We start from the raw sequence: 24594 nt of genomic DNA on the forward strand, positions 1-24594 counted from the left end.
TTGTAGCCTTGAATGGAGGCCTGGGTCCACCAGTGTGTGGAAAACTTGGCTTCCTCCATTACCGGGGAAACCCAAGCCTCCTGCTCTCTCCGTGGCCGCAGCCATCTTGGTTGGGTTAATTTGCATATGTGCTCCTGATTGGTTGGTGGACATGGTTGGTGGGTGTGGTGGAGTGATGGTTAATTTGCATATTACTCTTTTATTAGATAGGATTTTACTGGTATGATGGCCATCATGTCCTTTTGGACAAATATATTCTCGGTATTGTTATTTATGCAATAAACCTATAGAGAGCATCATTTCCTTAAAAGAGAGTATGTCACCTTAAATAGGGTAGCTAGAAAAGAATGTCAAGTAATTTAACATGTTGATAGTAAATTGCAAAATATTGATTTAATAAAATTCTAAATGATCAAAGAAAATGCATTTCAGTCCATAGTTTAATCATAGCACATAGTATGAAACAAACAACCCAAGAGAGCTTTCAAAATTTCCTTATACAGATAAAGTAAAAATTAATAAGAGCAAATACATGTTTTGGTCAGGTACCCTGCAAAGGGATATTGCCTTTTTCTATATTAGTACCTTAATATTTAGAATCTGTGTCTGTATAATGTAAAGGCCATTTGCAAAAAACTACATAAATGGAATAATTTGCTGGCCTTTGATAAAACCATTTGCTTTGACCTAAGCTGAGAAAAAATGAAGGAACCCCTAAATAGAACTGGAAGCTACTATCATGATCCCTTTTTCCAGATCTTGACCACAGAATTAACATAGCCTAAGTGATTTCCCTTGTGGCTTTGAAGGGGTGGAAATCGTATATGAAGTAAAATAAATGATAAATTAATACACACTCCCTCTTATTGAAAAGCCCCAAAGGGTTCTTCCAAATTTTCCTGTGAACAAATACATTCCTGAATATAGGAAACAACTAGTTTTACTGTACTTCTCTATACTTGTTCTTTCTCCAGAAAACCTATCATTGGAAAACTTAGTTACTTTGAGAATGACATCACTCCTTATTGATCCTAAATTTATGGATGTAATAGACAAACAATTTTTATTATTTGATTTGATTTTGTAGAAATTAAACAGTGTTATAATGAAAGGAGAATACTTTTTTAATGAAGTACCAAATTATAAAGGGCATTTTATTTATTTATTTTTATTTTTTCTAAAAGGCATTTTGAAACACTCTATTATAATGGTGCCAAAATTCTGCAATAAGCATAAAGCCTTGTAAGTAATAGAGATATTAAAAAGCAAAATAAGAATGAAAAATAGATATGAATTAAGAAATAGTTCCTTGAAATGTGGAACTATGAGAGAACAATGGAGGAAACAAATGTTGTAATGAAGTAAACACTAAGGCTAGTGCTTTGTTTTTCTGTAATTATAGTAATAAAATCAGAATCTATTGGAACCTGTACCCTTCAAATATATGCAGGTCCACAATCCCTTATTTGTAGTTTTAAAATCCATAAAGTTCTGAAAGATGAAATTTTAAAAATAAATTTGTGCAAACTCATTTGCAACAAAATATGACCTGAATGATATGAGGCCATTCATAGTCTTTATTTATTTTACTTAGTATACTTTTCATACATTTTCCTGTAGGTATGGTTATGAGGCTAATGGGAGGCATTATATAACATCTTATATAATAAAAGGCTAATATGTAAATCAACCAAACAGTGGAACAACTGGTCGCTATGACGTTAAGTGACCACCAGGGAACAGACGCTCAACGCAGGGCTGCCCCCTGGGTGTTCAGTGCACTCCCACAGGGGGAGCACCGCTCAGCCAGAAGTCAGGCTCATGGCTGGCGAGCACAGAAGCTGTGGCAGGAGCCTCTCCTACCTCTGCATCAGTCGGACTTCCCCAGAGGGCTCCTGGACTGCGAGAGGGCACAGGCCAGGCTGAGGGACACACCCCCACAAGTGCACAAATTTCATGCACTGGGCCTCTAGTATGGTATATGCAGCATATTACTTTTCTAAAACATGAAAACTCCTGGATTCCAAACAAATCTGGCCTAGGAGTTTCATGCAAGGGATTGTGGGTCAGATTAAATACAATGCAGACATTGATTCAAATAATTGATATAGTATAGATGTCTGATTTTCCAAGGTCTGTTTTGGAATAATATAGATTATATTCAATAAAAAAGGAATCACACGTATCATTTGGCCGATATTTATCAAACACTCATGGGATAGATAGCACAGTACCATGTAAATGAAGCAATCGCCAAATGAGTGTTATTCTGCTATATGTGAACTTCATTCTAAAAGGCACAAATGATTTGCTAACAAATGTTTAACACATTGGTATTTATATTATTTACTAGGGGCCCAGTGCATGAATTCGTACACCTTGAAAGGAACTGTGGGCCACAAGGCTGTGGTGGGCACAGGGGTGGGTCTTGGCCCATCCTCTGCGCCCCCGCCTGGCCCCTCCCGCCGCAGCCCCCAGTCTCCTGTCTGCCAGCAGCCCCGCTCCCGGCTCCGCCGCTCCTATGCGTTGATGGCGCCAGCCCCGCTCGCACCCGCTGACAGCATGGAGTGATTGAGGCTGGTGCCAGCAGTGTGAGCGGGGCCGGTGCCGTCAGCAGGTGTGAGCAGCAGCTGCTGCCCCAATTGCCCCTCAGGAAAAGCCCTCAGGGGCGATCAGGGCTGACAGTGGGTGCAAGCAGGGCTGTTGCCGGCAGCAGGTGCCAGCACCGGGCAGAACCGCAGTGCCAGGAGCAAAGATTTTTCAGTAACCACCAGAGACTCACCCCGATTACAGGAACCGGTGCCCCACCTTGGTCTGGTGCCCCCGCTCACCTGCTTCACCACCCTGCCGCAGCCAACACCTGCCATGTTCTGCACGCACCCTCCGGTGTCAGCGCACATCATAGCCACCAGTTGTTCGGTTGTTCCGCCGTTCAGTCTATTTGCATATTAGGGTTTTATATATATAGATAATTTTCCCCTGTGCTATAGATTACCAGTAACTTTTTAAATGAATGAAACAATTTAATGAAAATTGTTTTTATTCTTATTTTTATAGGGTGTTCATAAGAATGGATGCACTTTTTCCTTGCCACATTCCTTATTGCTGTAGCTCATGAACCTACATAATCTTGGGGAAGAGCCTGTGTTTAATGATGACAAACCTGTTACCAGTATAGCAACAACAGTCTAACAGCAAAAACAAATAAAAATAGAGAAGCATTTAAATTTATTTTCAACAAAGAAGCCATTGCAATCAACAACTTCTGCCGCATTATTTTTCCAAGATGAACCGGTACACGACCATGCGACAGCTGGGGGATGGCACCTATGGGAGTGTGCTGATGGGCAAGAGTAATGAATCTGGGGAGCTGGTGGCCATCAAAAGGTACCGTATAGGACCCTGCAAACTTTACCTTTGAAACACATCTTTCTTTTCCTTTGTGTGCTTGTGAATACATGTCTTATATACACGATCATATATTTTAGTACATCTAGTATTTATTGAGTGCTGAACTAAGCAGTTTACAATAAGCTTTTCTTATGCAGTAGTTTCTACTTTATAGCTAAGGAATTTAAGGCACAGAGCGGTTATTAAGTAATCTTTCCAAGGTCATATAATCAGTGAGCTGCTGAGTGAGGATTTGAATCCAGGCAGAACAGTTCCACAGCTACATTCTTGACTACCATGATGTGTTGCTAATTCTTTGTGCTGCCTTTCCTTTATTTATTTCCTTACCCCTGTGTATTATACTCTTGTAGAGGCTCAGAATAATCCCTATGGGTTAGTTTAATAAATAAGGAAAACTCTAAGCTTCCCGAGAATCTTCTAGGACATATCAATAGGAAATTATAATACTAAATGAAAACAGTAGGGCATATAGGGTTTTTATTTTTTCATTATCCAGCCTTGTAATTTCTACACCTGAAGAAACATTTTTTAGAACATGAATCCTATTTTTTCTTGTCTCCCATTTTGTATGGTGACTAAAAATCCATTCATATAAATAATATAATCTCTATCTATGGTATATATAGTGGAATTACTTTATTACCCTAAATTCACTATTTATAGATTTATCTCTAACTAGTAGCCCTGTGCACAAATCCATGCACCACTAGCTCTCTGCCGCCCTCCTGTAGCTCTCTGCCTGCTGCCCCACCCTCCTGTAGCTTCCCCCCTGCCCCCCTGCCCCCTCATAGCTGCCCTGCTCCCTCCTTAGCTTTTTGCTGCCCGCTTGTAGTTCGCTGCCCCACCCTCCTGCAGATCTGGTCATAATGGATAATTAGCATATTCCTCAAGGCGTAATGGATAGTTAGCATATTCCTCTCTTATTATATAGAATGGTAACCAACATTAGCATGGAAGAGGGGAAGTAAAAACAAAATTCAAGAAAGCTATTTCTAAAGTTTGGTTACTTCTGAATTATTGTTGATTTAAATAAATCAGTTAACTTTATGGGCCTCTTGTTTAAAGCTGAGGTAATGATATACAAGTTGTCAGACAAAATATTTTACTAAATTTGCTGCCAAAATTTGTCATTTCTTTCCCTACTCCATCTAATTATAGTATTTCATATTTATGTTTTAAGTTCTAGAAGGAGGAGGGGACTTTTGGAAGGACTTCTAGAGAAGCACAATAAAACTGATTAGAGAAATGTAAGAATTCATCCAGAAAGGAAGATTAATTCTTTCACCTTTGTGTTAAAGCAGAATTTCAGATATGACAAAGTCGCGAACTTGTACCAAATAGCCTTGAGATGTATAGAAGGGAGGTGATTTGTTTTTAAGGAGGAGAGAAGAGTGATATCATAGCTTGCCCAAAGTGAACTAATACCAGTAAGAAAGCCAACGGTATAATTTGTGTTTTCAAGTTCTTAGTCCCCATACACTAAACTAACTTTTTTAAATTTCAGGATGAAGAGAAAGTTCTATTCTTGGGATGAATGTATGAACTTGAGAGAAGTTAAGGTAAAATCCTAGAGGTGAAACGAACAGGAGAAGGCCTTAGCTCTACCTCACACATCTCTCATTTCTGAGGATGGTGGCTAAGGAGACTATTCTTCTCTCTGTAGGAAGCAGTACAACAATAATTATATTTTTTACTTTTTCCTTTATCTTTCTAAAGTAATTTCTCATTTCTCATCAGAATGTCAGTAGAGAACAGAAAATAACTATAATTATATATTTGAAAGTACACTCTCACTTGTAAAAGAGCATTTTAACTTATATTATCAAAGGAAAGACAACTTTTTAATTCACTATATACCATTTCTTTATATTTTATGCTGTATGACTTCTGTAAATTTTTTGGAGACTTTTGCATGGGATTTTAGATAGTAAAATCAGACCAAAGGTAAACCTAGTTAATAGACTGAGAAAAAAGTGGCATATTGTTGACTTGGTTTATTTTCACACTTACATTCATTGCTTAAAACAGTTTACTGCTTACTTTAAATAGGTGTTCTAAGATTTTTTAGACATAAATATTGTAGATGTTAAAACTTAATTCATTAATGAATGCATAAGAAATAGACTATTACTTAAGATCATTATCATACCTAGCATTGAAGAGATTTTGCCAACTTCTATAACTTTGCTATAAGAATGTTATTACTTATTTGCTGTGTTGCAGTCTCTGAAGAAACTTAATCATGCCAACGTGATTAAACTAAAAGAAGTTATCAGAGAAAATGACCATCTTTATTTTATATTTGAATATATGAAAGAAAACCTCTATCAATTAATGAAAGACAGGTATGTCTGTATTTTATGAAAATTATATTTTCCCCATTATCTCGATACTCCATAAATTTCAGATCCCTTCAATATGTCACACTTTAAAATGTTCAGATTATCTCTCCAAAAGGTGGATTTAAATTAATTAGTTATCATCATCAAAGGATAATATCTAACATTGAAGAACTAGCTATGACATAGCCACCATTTTTTTCTGCTATAATCTTTTAAAAGTCAAAATTAATGTTTCATAAAAACACACATACTATCTATACTTTTTGAAACAAAGATCTATTTATTTATAATTTAATACTCAGTAGTAAAACTGGTCTTGGGCAAAATTGAGAAAATTATCTTTATTGCTCTCCCAAGTATCTTGTGAAAGGTTAATAAAGGATGGATGGAGGAATGGGTAGCTTTCTAAAAAGGATCTAATAAACTCATTAATTAGAATGCTTAAGTGAATGATAAAACTTAATGTTACCCATCCCAAGGAAATTCTCATTTTAATTTTTAAGGCTATGAACAGAATCTAAAGAGGAAAGCTTCAGTAATCTGCCATGAGCTTCAGAGATTAATATTTTATTTTTTAAAATACAATTTTTATTGACTTCAGAGAGGGAAGGAGAGGGAGACAGAGAGATGAAACATCAATGAGGAGAGAGAATCATTGATTGGCTGCCTTCTGTATGCCCACCCTCCTCTTCCCCCCACTGGGGATTGAGCCCACAACCCGCAACCTGGGCATGTGCCCTGACCATAGAATCGAACCGTGACCTCCTGCCAGTCAACCACAGAGCCACACAGGCAGGGTGGGGAGGATAATATTTTGGAGGTAGCTGCCAGTCACATCTGAGAGATTAATGTCCAAAATTTTGCCTGCTTTTAAAGCCAGAGTTGAATAAACGATCTTCAGATACTTTAGAAATAAATTTCCCAGTAGAACGATGTTGATTTCTTTCTCGGTATTTCTTTCGTACACACATATACTCAAGGCCTCAGGATGATGAGGGAATTTTTCTTAAATCATATTTTTCTGTCATTCAAAAAAATACTGATTGAATGCCTATGATTTTCCAAGCTGATATCATCATAACATTAATAGCAGTTAAAGTAAAAGTAAAAAGATTTCTACCTCCCAAATCAGTATTTATTTTCTAGAGTTCTTTCTATCTATACAAGCATACATGATTTTTGCATATTGTAATTTTAGTGGTGATACTATTTTATTTGATTCATTCACTAACAGGCATTTTTTAATGCTGATATATAATCTTCATAATTATAGTATGTTCTGTTAAATGACTATACCAAGCTTTAGTTATTTCTAAACTATTTTAAAAGAAATAACTATCAATGGTAGAATAAGTTGGTAATTATAGTGCATAATATTGATAGAATTATTTTGTAGCCATTAAAAGTAATAATTATATAAGATTATGAAAATTCTTATAAGTAGATAAAAATCAGAAATCAAAATTGTATCTATGTAACATTGACACAATATAAAAGTTATATATGCAAATGGATTAGAATTGCATTAGAATACTGAAAAATCTAAATAGTTTCTTAATTAGGTGGTGAAATTATGGGTAATCTTAACTTTTTGGCTTCTAATTATGCTGTTTAAAATATATGAAATGATAAACATATGCGTGATATATTGAAATGTACTTGTTGAAGAAAAAAATCAAGTACATATAAATATATGTCAGTGGAAGTGGTCAATGTAATAGCAAATGAACACTAAAAAGAATCAACTTTAGAATTTCATTATTCAATTCTGCTTTTCTAAATTAAGTGGAAATAAAAGTGATATTTAGAAAATTATTCACTATCAAAGGTACAAATTTAATCATTAACAAGTGTATATGGTAAAAGGCTGTTTGAGATTAAGTGGTAATTTTACACTTAGTTTTTGGTAGCTTAACTTCCTGAAACATTGTTTTGTGGATCCAGATTAATTTAAAAGCCTTTTTTGTTCAAGTAAACATTTCCATTTCAATTGGAGACCAATATACATTAACCTTTGTTCTGATACTATAAACTGTACCTTCAGCATATAGCATTCTTTTTGCAAAATTAAATTATTGGCAAGGATAAAAATATTTTGTTTCTTTTAAAATGTATAGTTTATGAATGTGAGTTTTAAAAATATTTCAATACTATATGATCAATAGCATTTTTAGGCCCTGGCTGGGTAGCTCAGTTGGTTAGAGCATCGCCCCATTATGCCAAGGTTATGGGTTTCTTCTCTGGTCAGGGTGTGTGTGTATGTGTGTCTGTTCTCTCTCTCTCTCTCTCTCTCTTCTCTCTCTCTCTCTCTCTCTCTCTCTTTTCTCTCAAGACAAAATTAATCGACACATAAAAAATTTTTAAATACTATTTCCAAATTTGATCAGTGTTTATCTTTCTCTATTATTTGCTTCTAGCCCATTTGGTGGGACCTTTTAAAATTCTACATAAAAATATAATAGAGTTAATAATATAATGTTAAAAAAAATAGGCCTTTTCCCATATGTTGAATGCTCGAATAAACATTCTAAATTAATCCAGCCAATCATGCTGAAATAAACATGTTAGAAAATGTTGAAATTATAATAAAGTTGAAAAACTTTAAAATGATTAGTATTTCCAAAACATAGTATGGCTTCAGGGTCAAAGAAGAATTAATTCAGCACCAAATAATTAATGTTGGCCACATTAATTTGTGGTATACTATTGATTAATATTTGTCAGCCTTAATTTAGCTTTTATTTGGATCTTACTTTGGGCCTTGTGTAAATCCTCTCTAATAATAGACAAATATGCAAATTGACCATACCTCCAACACGCCCACAAGCCACACCCATCATCCAATCAGAGCGAGTATGCAAATTAACCCAAACCAAGATGGCTACAGCCACAGAGAGCAAGGTTTCCTAGGTAACAGAGGAAGCCAAGCTTTCCGCCTGCCCTAGCCAGGCCTAAGCCTCCACTCAAGCTACAAAGTTTCAATTATAGAAGGTAAACAAATTCAAACAAATGGCGGCAGAATGGAGCTTGAGAGAGCAGGCCAGGGTTGTCGCTGGCAACAGGGGAAGCAAAGCTTTTCCACACACCCTGGCCAGGTCCCACCCGCTTAAGGCAACAAAGTTTCAATTATAACCCCAACACAAATGGCTGCCGGCCAGCCTTGGAGGGAGTCCCAGGCTTGGCTCCGCTCCAGGCTACAAAGTTTCAATTGTAGAAGGAAAATAAATTCCAGATACCAGGGCCTCCCCTTGGGTCGCCAGGGGGCGTGGCCGGCCTGCAAACCACCACAGGCCCCTCGCTCAGGCCGCCCCACACCCCAAGGGAAACCCCACCTGATCTGGGATGCCCTTCAGGGCAAACCAGCTGGCCCCCACCCCTGTACCAGGCCTCTATCCTATCTAATAAAAGAGTAATATGCAGATTGATCATCACTGCAACACACAATATAGCTGCTCCCATGTGGTCAAAGATCCTGCCCCCATGTGGACACAAGATGGCCACCACAAGATGGCCAGCAGGAGAGGGCAGTTGGGAGGCACCTGGCCTGCAAGGGAGGGCAGTTGAGAGGGACCAAGCCTGCAAGGGAGGGCAGTTGGAGGTGATCAACCCTGCAGGAGAGGGCAGTTAGGGGTGACCAGGCCGGCAGAGGAGGGAAGTTGGGGGCAAACAGGCTGGCAGCAGAGTGTTTTAGGGGGTGATCAGGCTGGCAGGCAGAAGCGGTTAGGGGCAATCAGGAAGGCAGGCAGGCAAGCAGTTGGGAGCCAGCAGTCCTGGATTGTGATAGGGCAGTCGGACATCCCTCAAGGGGTCCCATATTGGAGAGGGTACAGGCTGGGCTGAGGGACAACCCCCCTCTGTGCACGAATTTCGTGCACCGGGCCTCTAGTACCATATAAAGCTGCACTGTCCAATGCAGTAGCTACTAGTCACATAGGGCAATTCTGAAGTGTGGCTAGTCTGGATTGAGCTATAAGTGTAAAATAAATTACACATCAGATTTTAAAAATTTAGAACAAAAGATAGAATGTAAATTCATTAGTAATTTATTTATATTGATTGCATATTAAAGTAATATTTTGTATATACTGGGTTAAGTAAAACATTGTTAAACACGTAAGTGGTTCTCATTTGTGGCTCATTATATTTTTACTAGAGGCCCAGTGCACGAAATTTGTGCACTGGGGTGGGGGGTCCCTCAGCCCAGCCTGCACCCTTTCCAATCTGGGACCCCTTGGGCGATGTCCCTCTCACAATCTGGGACTGCTGGCTCCCAACCGCTTGCCTGCCTGCCAGCCTGATCACCCCCTAACCACTCCCCTGCCAGCCTGATCAACTCCTAACTGCTCTCCTGCCAGCCCGATTGACCCCAACTGCCCTCCCCTGCTGGCCCGGTCGCCCCCAACTGCCCTCCCAAGCCAGCCCAGTCACCCCCAACTGCCCTCCCCTGTAGGTCTGGTCCCCCCCCCCCCAACTACCCTCCCCTGCTGGCCTGATTGCCCACAACTACCCTCCCCTGCTTGCCATCTTGTGGCAGCCATCTTTGACCACATGGGAGCGGCCATCTTGTGCAAGGGCATGAAGGTCAATTTGCATATTACCTCTTTATTATATAGGATTGGACAGTACCAATGCACACTGTACAACTGAAGCAGTTATGTCCTTAAAACTCAAAGCCTACGTACATGGTACAGATTTGCATACTTGGCTTCTCTGATAGTTATGAGTTTTCCAATTTACTTTGCTCCTCTTGAGACAGTTTAGAATTTAGCTATAGAATTTAGCTATTTGAGTTTTTACCACCCAGTGAAACAAAAACAATTCTAATTTTCACTTTTGAAATTTATGATCTTTAGCACTATGAAATTGTACAGCATACCTTTATCCAGTATTATGAGGCCACAAGGGCTTCAAGGGAAGAGGAACCCTCTTATTGCTTTTGGTTGGTTGGTTAGCAGCATTAAATGACTGTTTATTTGTTTCCTTTCTTCACAGAAACAAGTTGTTCCCTGAGTCAGTCATCAGAAATATTATGTATCAAATATTACAAGGGCTGGCATTTATCCATAAACATGGTAGGTTTCTTTTAAGTTTTACTTCCTGCCTCTTTGGATTATTGTTAAGATTATGCACAGGAAATGTATATAACTGTTAAACACTGTTATATTTGGATAACTGCAAGTTTGGAGTATGTGTGTGCCTACACATACTGATATTTTGTTTAAGTAATTTAGAATTTTTATTCTATATAAAATAAAATTTCTATAATCTATAATTATCTTCCTTTATAGTAGAATTTTTTAACAGTTTGATCATCGTAAGCCTTAAGTCTGTCATCATAAACCCATCCTGCAACGTTATTCCCCCTAATTTTACCATAGAAATAAAAAAATTACGTATATACACATATATACATATACATATATACATATACATGTGTGTGTGTGTGTGTGTGTGTGTGTGTGTGTGTGTGTGTGTATACTAAGTGGCCAGATTATTATTATTATCTCTGAACGCATAATAATCTGGCCACTCAGTATGTGTGTGTGTGTGTGTATGTGTGTGTGTGTGTGTGTGTATTAGAAGCCCGGTGCATGAATTCATGCGGGGTGCGGTCCAGCCAGCCTGGCCAGGGGGAGGGGACATGGGCGGTTGGCTGGCCTGCCTGCTGGTTGAACTCCTGGTCGAGGGGACAATTTGCATATTAGCCTTTTATTATTTAGGATACATATATATGGCCCCACTTTTGGAAAAGATGGGAATGCTTCCATCTACCAAGACCAATTATTGATATTTAAGTAGTTTAAATAACCCATGCTATGATAATTTATAGTTTCCCTTGGTATTTACATTTAGTTGTCTCTATTCTTTGAGTGAAATTAAAGCAAGTGATCTTATTTTTATGAATTTCTTATTTATGTAATCTTAATTTATATAGTTTTTTGCATATCTATCAAACCAGAACAATTACTCCACAAAGTTAGTATGGTATTATTTTTTAAAAATCAGCAAACATTTGTTTAGAATCACTAGATGTGTGAATATTAAATTAGAAAGGTTTTTGCTATACCATTGCTGCATTCTGAACATAAGCACTCGAAAAACACCATCATTAGTCTCCTTTCATATTTCATTCCATATTTTATATTTTCCTTTTCCTTTAACTGCTACAGGAAATAATTTATTTTCTAAAAATGTGATGTGGAATTCCATAGAAGCATTGTAAGAACATTACTGAATCCCCAGTTGTTTGTCTTACATAAACTGTTAAGGATTTTAAAAGTCTAAAACCCATGCTAACATACTACAACCCATTGGTAAAAGTCAGTCGTTTGTTAATTACATGGAAATAAACAGTGTATATGCTATTTTAATTTTTCATGATACATTCCTGATCTTCAACCCAAAATATAGAACTGGGTGAATATAACATGCCACTGAAACTGCTCAGCATGTTAACTCTTGCTATTGGCCTGAGTTACTTTATGCTACTAAAGCCAATGATATGGAAAATAAAAAGCCTCATGGATTGTTTGATTTTTGGAAAGAGGTTTCTGTTTTATTGTAATAAAATACAGGCTAGTAATAAAATTATTTTAGTTTCCTTGGATATATATTAACTATTAGGCTAGTAATACAATGGTTTTAGTTTCCTTGGATATATATATATATATACTATCAGCAACTTCAGAGGACAAGGGATTGAAGAAAGTTAACTTGGGATTTTAAAATTTCTGCTGAAAGTAAAAACATGAATAATCTAGAGTTAGCTCTGTAATTGACTACACAGTGATTTGGGAAACTGGACTCTAAAAATAATAGAGCTCTTGTCCTGCCAGTGTTGCTCAGTGGTTGAGTGTTGACCTATGAACCAGGAGGTCACAGTTCAATTCCTGGTCAGGGCACATGCCCTGGCTGTGGGCTTGATCCCCAGTGGGGGACATGCAGGAGGTAGCCAATCAATCATTCTCTCTCATCCTTGATGTTTCTCTCTCTCTCCCCTCTTCCTTCCTCTCTGAAATCAATAAAAATATATTTTTAAAAGAATAATAGAACTTTTAACAAAACTTTATTTCACTGTAGTTGATAAGCATCCCAGATGCAATATTTTGAGAAAATACTTTTTAAATAGGACCAAGTTTCCAATATATTTATATTAATGAGGATGGGGAAAATGTGAACTGTACAAATATATAATTGGTTTTATTCTATGATTTTATGGATTAATGTCACTATACCATCACATGTGTTCCCATTCCTATCTTCATATTATAAAAGTGCAATATATTTCTCTTGGAAGTTAGTGAAATGGATTGTAACAACTATTTTGAGTAAGAAGTACCAGGTAAACTGAGTTCAGAACTGTTGGGATTTCACAAATATAGAGCCCACACTGGCTTTGATGGAATTAAGAGAATTTAGGCTCAAACGGTGTCCCTAGCCCAAAGCTACCTGAAAACCCTCTCATGATGATCACTACAACCAATGACCATGTTTCAAGGACATTAGAACACATCTGTGTACAAGCAGTGTGCTTTAGATCTCCCATAGAAATTTGCAAAGAGGGCTTTCATGTTTTTCTTCTTCCTGGGCTTTCTGCCTCATTTTTATTGGGCTACCTTCTATCTTCCATAGCTAATCATTTATTTTCTATACTAGAGGCCCAGTGCACGAAAATTATGCACTGGTGGGGGGGGGGCGGTGTCCCTCAGCCTGGCCTGTGCCCTCTTGCAGTCCAGGAGCCCTCAGGGGATGTCCGACTGCCACGGAGGCAGGAGAGGCTCCTGCCACTGCTGCTGAGCTTGCCAGCCAGCCGTGAGCCCAACATCTGGCTGAGTGGTGCTCCACCTGTGGGAGCGCACTGACCACCAGGGGGCAGCTCCTGCCTTGAGTGTCTGCCCCCTGGTGGTCAGTGCATGTCATAGCAACCAGTTGTTCCACTGTTTGGTCGATTTGCATATTAGCCTTTTATTATATAGGACTAGTGGCCCGGTGCACAAAATTCATGCACAGGGGGTGTCCCTCAGACCGGCCGGCACCCTCTCCAATCTGGGACCCCTCAGGGGATGTCCGATGCTGGTTTAGGCCCAATCCCACAGGGCCTAAACCGGCAGTCGGACATCCCTCTCGCAATCCGGGACTGCTGGCTCCTAACCGCTCACCTGCCTGCCTGCCTGATTGCCCCTAACCACTCTGCCTGCCGGCCTGCTCGCCCCCAACTGCCCCCCCGCCGGCCTTCTCACCCCCAACTGTCCCCCCCACCACCCTGATCGCCTCCCAACTCTCCCCCCTGCCAGCCTGCTCGCCCCCAACTGTCCCCCCCACCAGCCTGTTCGCCCCCAACTGCCCCCCCCACCATCCTGATCGCCTCCCAACTCTCCCCCCTGCCAGCCTGCCCCCCCACTGGCCTGCTCACCCCCAACTGCCCCCCCACCAGCCTGCTTGCCCCCAACTGCCCCCCCCACTGGCCTGCTCACCTACAACTACCCCCCCCACCGGTCTGATCGCCCCCAACTGCTCCCCACTGCTGACCTGCTCACCCCCAACTTCCCCTCCCTGCCCTCCTGATCGCCCCCAACTGCCCTCCCCTCCTGGCCTGGTCATCCCTAACCACATCTGCCTTGGCCCCACCACCATGGCTTTGTCCAGAAGGTCTCCTGGAAGGTCTCCTTGTCTAATTAGCATACTACCCTTTTATTAGTATAGACTAGTGGCCCAGTGCACGAAATTTGTGCATGGGAGGGGTCCCTCAGACCAGCCTGCACCCTCTCCAATCTGGGACCCCTTGGGGCAGTCGGACATCCCTCTTGCAATCCGGGACCAGTGGCTCCTAAACACTCACCTGCCTGCCAGCCTGATCGTCCCCAACTGACCCCCTGCCGGCCTGCTCGCCACCTACTGCCCCCTCCTGCTGGCCTGCTCGCCTCCTACTGCACTCCCTGGCCTGCTCGGCCCCAACTGCCCCTCCCACCAGCCTGATTGCCCCCAACTGGCCCCCCCTGCCAGCCTGCTTGCCCCCAATTGCCCCCCCCCACCACCCCCGCTGGCCTGATCACCCCTAACCGCTTCTGCCTCAGCCCTGCCACCATGGCTTTGGAACTGGCTGGGGCAACCAAGGAAGTCAAGCTCCAGCCGGCTCCATGGCTCCAGCCGGTGCCGCCATCTTTGTCGCATCAATTTGCATATTCCCTCCTTATTGGCTGTGCTGCCATCTTTATCACAAAGTGATGGTTAATTTGCATATTACTCTTTTATTAGATAAGATTGTTTGGTAAATAAGCATTTTGATTATCATGTTTTTCAATAAAGCAGCTCCCATGGAAGAATTGAGCTATTAAATAAAATATTTTTTAATTAAGAAATTGGTTAAAATGTGTGGAATTCTATTTTTGTTTAGTAGACTTTTCCAGTAAGTGATTATACTCAAGGATTCTCATGTTAAATGCGATAGACCAGTAGTAAGAGCAGCTGTATCAACTGAAGCCTGATTACACAGCACTCCTCAAGCTTTAATTGGGCTACTTCTCTCTGGGCCTCAATCTCCTCATCTGTTACAAACAGGGATCATAAACCACCTTAAGTTTGTTTTGCAAATTAATGGAGATTATCATAATGTGACAGTATCTAGCCAGTGCCTGAATTTACTGGATTCACAAATAGAAATGCATGCTATTTTTAATGACCTTACATTGTGTGTACTTTCTTGCCAAATTATTTTGAAAGCAGAGGCTCTACCTCCCATCACTTTTTAGACAATAAACATGGTTGTTCCCTACCCACCCCCACCCCCCCTGCCCAGTTCACATTCCTAGTTATAATAGAGAGGCTCAGTTCTATTTGTTTATAAGTCAAATACATTTAAATATGATAACTTATTATTGTTATTATCAGGTTTTTTTCATAGGGATATGAAGCCAGAAAACTTACTTTGTATGGGTCCAGAACTTGTGAAAATTGCTGATTTTGGACTTGCAAGAGAATTAAGATCCCAGCCACCATACACTGATTATGTATCTACCCGATGGTGAGTAGTTTCATGCAACTCTCCAGAGGCAAATGTCTATGTTGAAGTTTTCCTCCAATGGATTGTGACATCATTTGGATGTTTCATATCCAGTATTTAAAACAAAATAAAGAAGTGACTTTGTATTCTTTGGAGAAAAAGGATTGGTTCAGAGTATACTAAATTATGAAATAAGAGAAGGAAAAAGGATTTCATTCATTCAATCAGCAACTATTTATTGAACACCTACTATGTGCCAGATACTATCTTAGGCACTAGGAACACAGAAGTGAACTAAACAGAAAAAAAACTCTGCCTCATACACAAATAAGTTACAAATATCATGAATTACCAACAGAAAGACATAACACATGTTCATCAAAACACATGTAATAGTCCCAAACTTCAAACTACTCATATCATGATATATTCACCCAGTGAAATGCTTTACAGCCATGAAAATGAAAGGTCTATAACTACATGCAACAATATGGATGAATCTTCCAGATATAATATTGAGAGCAAGAGACCATATTGTATGACCCATCCTATCTAATAAAGAGAGAATATGCAAATTGACCACCACTCCACGACAAATATGGCAGGGCCCACAGCCAGTAAGGAGGGAATATGTAAATTGAGGGTCACTCTGCGACAAAGATGGCGGTGGCCAGGCCGGACACTTGCGTCATTGCCACGGTGACAACGCAGGCATTCCGCCCCACCCTGCCCGCGGAGGGCCTGTGGGCAGCACACAGGCGTGGAGGCGTGGAACGGCCGGGGCAGGGCGTGACACGCAGAGAGCCTGTGGGCCGCAGAGAGCCTCTGGGCGGGGGAGGCAGGCTGGCAGAGGGCGGCCTGTACTCCCCACATGGCGGCGGCAGCCGTGAGCACGCCAACTGGAGCCTGTGGGCTGAGCTGAAGTAGCGCCTGCAGGCCATCAGCACCGAGGAATGGCTGCGCAAGTTCCGCCTCCTTGCCCAGAAGGTGCGCGATTGCAGGAACAGCCACTGTGGCGGGCCAGATTGACGTCCTCCTGACCATGCCACGGGGGTTTGAGGATCTGCGCAGCCACAGGCCTCTGGTGCACGCATCCTCTCCTCCCTCCCCCTGGTGTGCGAACGTCCCCCAGCGCGCTGTCACCCACACACGCTTGCAACAGTCCCAGACCATGGCGTGTGCAAGTTCTCCCCCTGCCCCTCCACCACACTTGCATCAACCCCAGCATGCCTACGTCCCCCACAGGACGTATGCACGTCCCCTCTGGCATGCTCACGTCCTTTGGAGAGTATCTGGGTGTTCTGGGTGCTGAGGGTGGGTACCTGTGAGATGACAGTGAGAGGGCGGAGTGGTGATGCTCTGTTCCCACGGAGGCCAGTGCAGCGACGAGGTCACCTCCGTGGGGCTAATGCAGGTGCTGAGGCAGGAGCAGGTGTGGACAGACACACCTGGTGGGCGCGGGCGGCCCTCGCTGAGGTGCCTTCAGTCAGCATTCAAGATCAGGAACCCAGAGGAGGCGAGGAGTTCCGTCCTCTCAGTGAAAAGGTGGGATAGTCGGGGCGACTGCAGAGGAGGAATGTGCACTTGGGGTGCTGGCACCCATGAGCGAAGGCTGCCCTGACTGAGCCTCGCTTGCTTGGGGCCTAGTGCACTCCTGCCGGGCAGCGGGTGACAGGACTGCTTTTCCGAGTTAATGAGAGAAAACATTGATTCTCCCGCTGCCCACAAAGGTGGAAAGTGGAGTGGGGAGACATGCAGGGAGTGAGCGAGGTTCCCTGTCTGGGGGTTCCAAATCCGCCATTGGTTCCTTTCATTGCTGACTAGAGATATACAGGGTGTCCTCCCAAAATGTATACACACTTTGAATACCTTCTAATTCCAATGGGTTTAAGTATGAAAATAAAGAAACAACAATGAAGCTGTCATCTGTTAAAAGTGTGGGCCTAATCCAGCAGTCGGACATCCCCTGAGGGGGTCCCGGATTGGAGAGGTTGCAGGCCGGACTGAGCACCCCCGCCCCGTGCACGAATTTCGTGCACTGTGCATCTAGTTTATATAAAGTGTAAAAATAAAGAAAACGAATCTATGCTGTTAAATAAGTCAGGATAGCAGTTACATGGCAGAGGTGGGAAGGGTAGTAGTGACTGGAAGCTTGCAGAAGAGGGGCCTTCTGGATGCCAATAATATTCAGTTTCTTGATCTGGGTTCTGGGACCATGGGTGTTTTGTTTGTGAAAAGTCATCAGTCTGTACTCTTATGATATGTACATTTTTCTGTATGTATGTTATACTCCAGTAAGAATAAGAATATTTGTATATCAAATGTAGAAAAATAAAATATGGAAAGGGACAGGGAGTTAGGGGAGGAAAGGGGAGAAAGAGAATGCTGCTATTATAAATAGAGGGTCTTGCTGAGAAGAGCCTGGGAAGACATGCCTGGTAAGCAGGAGCTTTTCTGGGAGAGAAAATGCTGAGGGGAAAGGCCTTGATATTGGAGCACCGTGTGTGGATTCTGCAAAGCACAGAATGAATAAGGAGGGTGGTAGTAGGAAATGAGGTGAGCGTTTGGGGACGGCAGATCGCATAGGTCAATGAAAGGACTGTAATGGCTTTTTAATCTGAGTGACTGGGGAACCATTGCAGGATTTTGAGAAGAGGTTAGACGTGATCTGACATGTTTTAAAAGTATCACTCTAACTGTTGTATTGAAAATAGATTTTAGCCCTAGCTGGTTTGGCTCAGTGGATAGAGCATTGGCCTGAGGACTGAAAGGTCCCAGGTTCAATTCTGGTCAAGGGCACATACCTCGGTTGCAGGCTCCCTGCCCTAGGGCCACGTGCAGGAGGCAACCAATCAATGTGTCTCTCTCACATTGATGCTTCTCTCTCTGTGTCTCTCCCTCTCCCTTCCACTCTCGCTAAAAACCAATGGAAAAATACCCTCAGTTGAGGATTAAATAATAATAATAAATAATAATAATAATAATAAAGAAAATCGATTATAGAGGAACAAGGACAGAAGCAGGGAAACTGTTCTAATAATTTGAGAAGAAAATGATAGTGACTTGGATCTGGTGGTTGTGGAGGTAGTGAGAGGTGTAGGATGCTGGGTATATTTTTAAAGTACAGCAAACATGAGTTCCTGATAAATCAGATGTAGGGCTATAATATAAGGGAGTCAAGACTCCAAGTTTTTCCCCTGGATAACTGGAATGATGGAGTTAGGACTAATTGAGATAGGGAATGCTAGGGAATGGTGAGGGAGGTGGGGGAAGCACAGTTCAGTTTTGGGTGAGTGAATGTATATGAGACAAACGGGGAGATGTCAAAGTAGATAGCTGGATCTTTGATCAGTAGTTTAGGAGAGAGAGCTGGGCTAAAGATGTAAAGTTAGAAGACCTCAATGTTAAAAAGCACAAGATTGAATGAAGTCACTAAGGGAAAAAATGTAGTTAGAGAAAAGAAGAGGTCAGAAGACTGAGCTAGATAGAGTAACCATTTGTCCCTGTTTGCCCAGGACAGTCTCAGCCAATGCCTGTTTTCCTTTTCTCTTTATTAAATACTAGAGGCCCGGTGCACGAAATTTGTACACTCAGGGGTGTGTGGAGGGGGTCCCTCAGCCTGGCCTGCCCCCTCTTGCAATCTGGGAGCCCTTGGGTGATGTCCAACTGATGGCTTAGGCCCGCTCCCTGCCATCAGTCAGACATCCTTAGTGCTGCCGGCAGAGGAGGGAGAGGCTCCCACCACTGCCGCTGCACCCAGCTCTGGCTGAGCAGCGCTCCTCCTGTGGGAGTGCACTGACCACCAGGAGGCAGCTCCTGCGTTGAGCATCTGCCTCCTGTTGGTCAGTGCATGTCATAGCGACCGGTTGTTCTGCCGTTTGGTCGATTTGCCTATTAGCCCTTTATTATACAGGATATTGGGGTAACATTGGTTAATAAGATTATGTAGGTTTCTGTGATACATTATCTTCATATTGCATTGTATGCCCACCACCCATAGTCAAATCTTCCATTACCTCGTATTTGTCCCTCTTTACCCTTTACTACTCCCCCACCCCCTTCCCTCTGGTAACCACCATACTATTGTCTGTGTCTATGAGTTTTTGTTTGTTTTTCTTATTTCTTCATTTGTTGCTTTCAGTTTTCTATCCCTCATATGAGTGAAATCATATGGTTCTTAACTTTTTCTCTCACTTATTTTGCTTAGCATGATACTCTCAAGATTCATCCATGTTATCACAAATGGCAGTGTTTCATCCTTTTTAGGGCTAAGTATTCCATTGTATATATCATGTCTTCTTTACTCAATCATTTAGCAAAGGACAATAAGTTGTTTCCATGTTTTGGCTATTGTGAATAATGTTGCAATGAACATGGGGTGCATATGTGTTTGTGAATAAATGTTTTCAAATTTTTCAGGTAGATACAGAAAAGAGGGGTTGCTGGATCATATGGTAACTCTATTCTTAACTCTATTGTGAGGAACTTTCATACTGCTTTCCATAGTGGCTGTACAAGTTTACATCCCCACCAGCAGTGAATGAGGGTTCCTTTTTTTCCACAACCTCTTAACACTTGTTATTACTTGTTTTGTTGATAATAACCATTCTAAAATGTGCAAGGCTGTATCTCATTGTAGTTTTGATTTGCATTTCCCTAATTGCTAGTGAAGTTGAGCAGTTTTTCATATATCTGTTGGTCATTTGTATGTTTTCTTGGCAGAAGTGTCTGCTCAGGTCCTATGCTCATTTTTATTTTATTATTTAAATACTAGAGGCCCAGTGCATGATTGAATCATGCACGTGTAGGGTCCCCTACACGCTTTCACTTTCGATCACAGGGGAGCTGGGTGCCTGTCGGCTGGTGCCTGAGCAGACAGGCACCCAGCTCCCACGCTTTTGCTTTTGATCGCTGGTGCACCAGACCTTTCAGAAGCCTCCAGCGCGGCGGAGGCTTCTGAAAGGCCTGGTGCCTGAGTGGACAGGCACCCAGCTCCCACGCTTTCACTTTCGATCGTGGGGGGAGTTGGGTGCCTGTCCGCTGGTGCACCAGGCCTTTCAGAAGCCTCCGGCGCAGCGAAGGCTTCTGAAAGGCCTGGTGCCTGAGCAGACAGGCACCCAGCTCCCATGCTTTTGCTTTTGATCGCTGGTGCCTGAGTGTTCAGGCACCCAGCTCCCACGCTTTTGCTTTTGATCGCTGGTGCACCAGGCCTTTCAGAAGCCTCCAGCGCGGCGGAGGCTTCTGAAAGGCCTGGTGCCTGAGTGAACAGGCACCCAGCTCCCACGCTTTTGATGGTCCGCGGTGGGACGTGAGCTCGCTGCCCCAGAGGCCCCTACTGTGCCACAGCACAGCCATGGCGCAGATGCTGAGCTCGAGCCACCACTGGCGACGCGAGCTCAGCATCCCGCCGGCCCAATCGGCCACCCCGGTCACCCCGAGTTCCGCCCCCCCCCCCACGCCTCCTGGCCAATCGCGGGCATAGCGAAGGTACGGTCAATTTGCATATTTGTCTATCATTAGGTAGGATATTTGTATTGATTTCAGAGAGGGAGAGGGAGAAATAGAAACATCAATGATTAAAGAGAATCATTGATCAGCTGCCTCCTGCATGCCCCCACTGGGGATTGAGCCTGCAGCTCAGGCATGTGTGCCCTGACTGGAAATTGAACTGTGACCTCCTGGTTCATAGGTTGATGCTCAACCACTAAGCCATACCAGCTGGGCTGCCCATTTTTAAATTGGATTGTTTAGTATTGAGTTGTATGAGTTCTCCATATATTTTGGATATTATCCCCTTGTCAGAGCTGTTGTTTGCAAATATCTTCTCCCATTTGGTTGGTTGCCTTTTTATTTTGTTGTCAGTTTCTTTTGTGGTGCAGAAGCTTTTTATTTTGATATAGTCCCATTCATTTATTTTTGCCTTCACTTCCCTTGCCTTTGGGGTCAAATTCTTTATATAGAAAACCCTAAAGACTCCAGCAAAAAAACTATTAGAAACAATAAATAAATACAGTAAAGTTTCAGGTATACAAAATCAATGTACAAAAATCCACTACATTCCTATATACTAATAATGGAATTTCAGGAAAAGAAATTTTAAAAAATTCCTTTTGCAATTGCAACAAAAAGAATAAAATACCTAGGAATAAACGTAAGGGATGTGAAGGACTTATATACTGAACACTACAAAGCATTTTGAAATAAAATTTTAAAAGACAATGAAATGGGAAGATATTTTGTGTTCATGGATTGAAAGAATCAACATAAAATGTTCATATTACTCAAAGCAATATGCAGATTTAATGCAATCCCCATCACAATCCCAATGACATTTTTTCAAAGAAATAGAACAAAAAATTACAGATTTATATAGAACCAACAAAGACCCTGAATAGCCAAAGTAATCCTGAGGGAAAAAAGTACAAAGCTGGAGTTATCACACTTCCTGACTTCAAATTATACTACAGAGCAATGATAATTAAAACAGCAACAATAATCAAAACAGCTGATGAATGTATAAACAAAATGGGATATGTCCATACAATGGACTATTATTAGGCATTTATTTATATGTTTACTTAGTAGAATACAGTCTTAATTAACTTTTTTTTAAATTTGTTAGTGTAACACTGGTTTCAGGTGCACAGTTCTACAACACATCATCTGTACACTGTATTGTGTAGTCACCAATCCAGATTATTATTCGGCACTAGGGGCCCAGTGCATGAATTTATGCACGGGTGGGGTCCAGCTGACCCGCATCGATGGGGGCCAATCAGGGCTAGGCTGGCCCTGCCCCCGATCGAGGTTGGGGGGCCAATCGGGACCCTGATTGGGCCAGCTGGCCACTGCAGTGCACGTCATAGTGACGGGTCGTACTGGTCGTTCCAGCATTTTGGTCGCTTGGCTTTTATATATATAGATTTAAAAGGAAAAAGTACTGATACATGCTACAATATGGATGAACCCTGAAAACATGTTAAGTGAAAGAAGCCAGTCACAAAGGACTAGAGAGTGTATAGTTCTATTGATATGAAATGTCCACAATAAGGAAATCTATAGAGACAGAAAATAAATTAGTGCTGGCAGCATAGGGAATATTGGAGAGGTGTGAATTTTCATTTAGGATAATGAAAATAATTGATTGTTCCTGATGATACACAAATCTGTGCATATACTTAAATCCATTGAATCACACACTTTTAAACAGATGGGTTATATATTATATGAATTGTAGCTCAGTAAAGCTGTCAAAGGTACTCTGAATGGAAGCAAAATGCAATACTGCAAAACATTTGGGCTGAAATATTTACACATTTCAATGCTGAAAAAGAGTTAGAATTGAGACTATCCTCCACCAGGAACTTTTACTCTTATAGATAAAGTATTTTTATCTATTAAAAATATTGTCAATTGAGTCAGCTGAGGAAATCAGGACTTTCAAACTGATAAGAAAAAAAAAAAAAAAAAAGGAAAAAAAACACTATTCAGGAATAATCTTTGTTAATCTTTTGTTTTTTTATTCTTTATAGGGTGATATCACAGATATAATGCTTTGTAAAATTATGCAGCTGTAGCCATTCAGAATATATCTGCTTCCATTCAGAGCTCCCCCCCCTTTTTTCTTAATATATCACATACTGCATTTCCATATTTATTCATTTGCGTTCCTCTTGTAGACATTTTGGATAATTCATTTATATTAGTCTCCAGCCCTACTGATTTTTGTGGTCTGGGAAAACGTGTGATGTCCAATTTAACCCCAGCACATTGTGCAAGTGCCTGATGCACAGAGGCCACTTAACACCTGTTCTGTGACTGAAAAGCTTGACCAAACAGAGTAGAATCCTACTGCCACTCCATCTTTGAAACCACAATCAAAATAGTCTGTTTCATTTTGTTTTCTATTTTCACAGGTACCGTGCTCCTGAAGTTTTACTAAGATCTTCCGTTTATAGCTCTCCCATTGATGTGTGGGCTGTTGGGAGTATAATGGCTGAACTATATACATTAAGACCACTTTTCCCAGGGACAAGTGAGGTTGATGAAATATTTAAAATTTGCCAAGTTTTAGGGACTCCAAAAAAAGTAAGTACTCTTGTCCTTAAGTTGTTATAACTTTTGATTATTTATAACTTTTACCTAGCTATCTGATATTTTCATTTTCAGGTAGGCTTAGGATTTAATGGTTAATTTTCTTATAATTCTTAATTTTTCTTAAATTGGGGTGGAATGAAGACAATAAAAAGCAAGAATCCCACCAGACTGAAGAAAAAAGGTGCTTGCATTTGTTTAAGAACCAAAGGGAAAATGCTCTATATTTAGAATTCTGTATATTTAACTTTGGGTTGATGATCAACTGACAATTACATAGACGTTCTTGCTTAGAAACTTTCCTACTTGCTCTGTGAATGTCCATTACCCCAGGGGTCCTGGATCTTATTTTCTCTTAACCTTTTCTTGTTTCCTTTTATATACCTCTGCCATGAACATTTGATCTCTTGAACTCAATACTTTTCTTTTTTTAAATGTATTTTTATTGATTTTTTTCAAGAGAGAGGAAGGGAGTGGGATAGAGAGAAACATTGATGAGAGAGAAACATCATCCACTGGCTGCCTCCTGCATGCCCCCTACTGGGGATGTAGCCTGCAACCTGGGCATGTGCCCTGACTGAGAATCGAACCAGTGATCCCTTGGTTCCTGGGTCGATGCTCAACTGCTGAGCCACACTGGCTGGGCTGAACTGAATACTAGTCAATTAATTATTTCCTTAAGCTAGATCTTACTTTCTGGGATATACTTAATAAGTTTAAGTATACATAATTATAGCCTAATTCAAT

The 24594-nt window shown here is 41.3% G+C and overlaps 1 protein-coding gene across 7 annotated transcripts in view; it reads left to right on the forward strand.

Annotated features, from left to right (window-relative positions):
* The window catches only part of MAK (male germ cell associated kinase), a 60822-nt gene that overhangs the window by 5003 nt on the left and 31225 nt on the right, over window positions 1-24594 (forward strand). For all 7 annotated transcript variants that reach the window (XR_008557106.1, XM_054721478.1, XM_054721477.1 and 4 more), the window contains exons 2-7: window positions 3058-3387; window positions 4916-4970; window positions 5635-5756; window positions 10746-10825; window positions 15642-15774; window positions 23670-23841. Coding sequence is in view for 6 of the 7 variants with exons in the window: in XM_054721478.1 (XP_054577453.1) it covers window positions 3287-3387; window positions 4916-4970; window positions 5635-5756; window positions 10746-10825; window positions 15642-15774; window positions 23670-23841 (663 nt within the window). In the remaining variant the exon portion in view is untranslated. The remainder of the gene's footprint in view (window positions 1-3057; window positions 3388-4915; window positions 4971-5634; window positions 5757-10745; window positions 10826-15641; window positions 15775-23669; window positions 23842-24594) is intronic.

This window comes from Eptesicus fuscus, chromosome 9, assembly GCF_027574615.1.
Source record: "Eptesicus fuscus isolate TK198812 chromosome 9, DD_ASM_mEF_20220401, whole genome shotgun sequence".
NCBI lineage: Eukaryota > Metazoa > Chordata > Mammalia > Chiroptera > Vespertilionidae > Eptesicus > Eptesicus fuscus.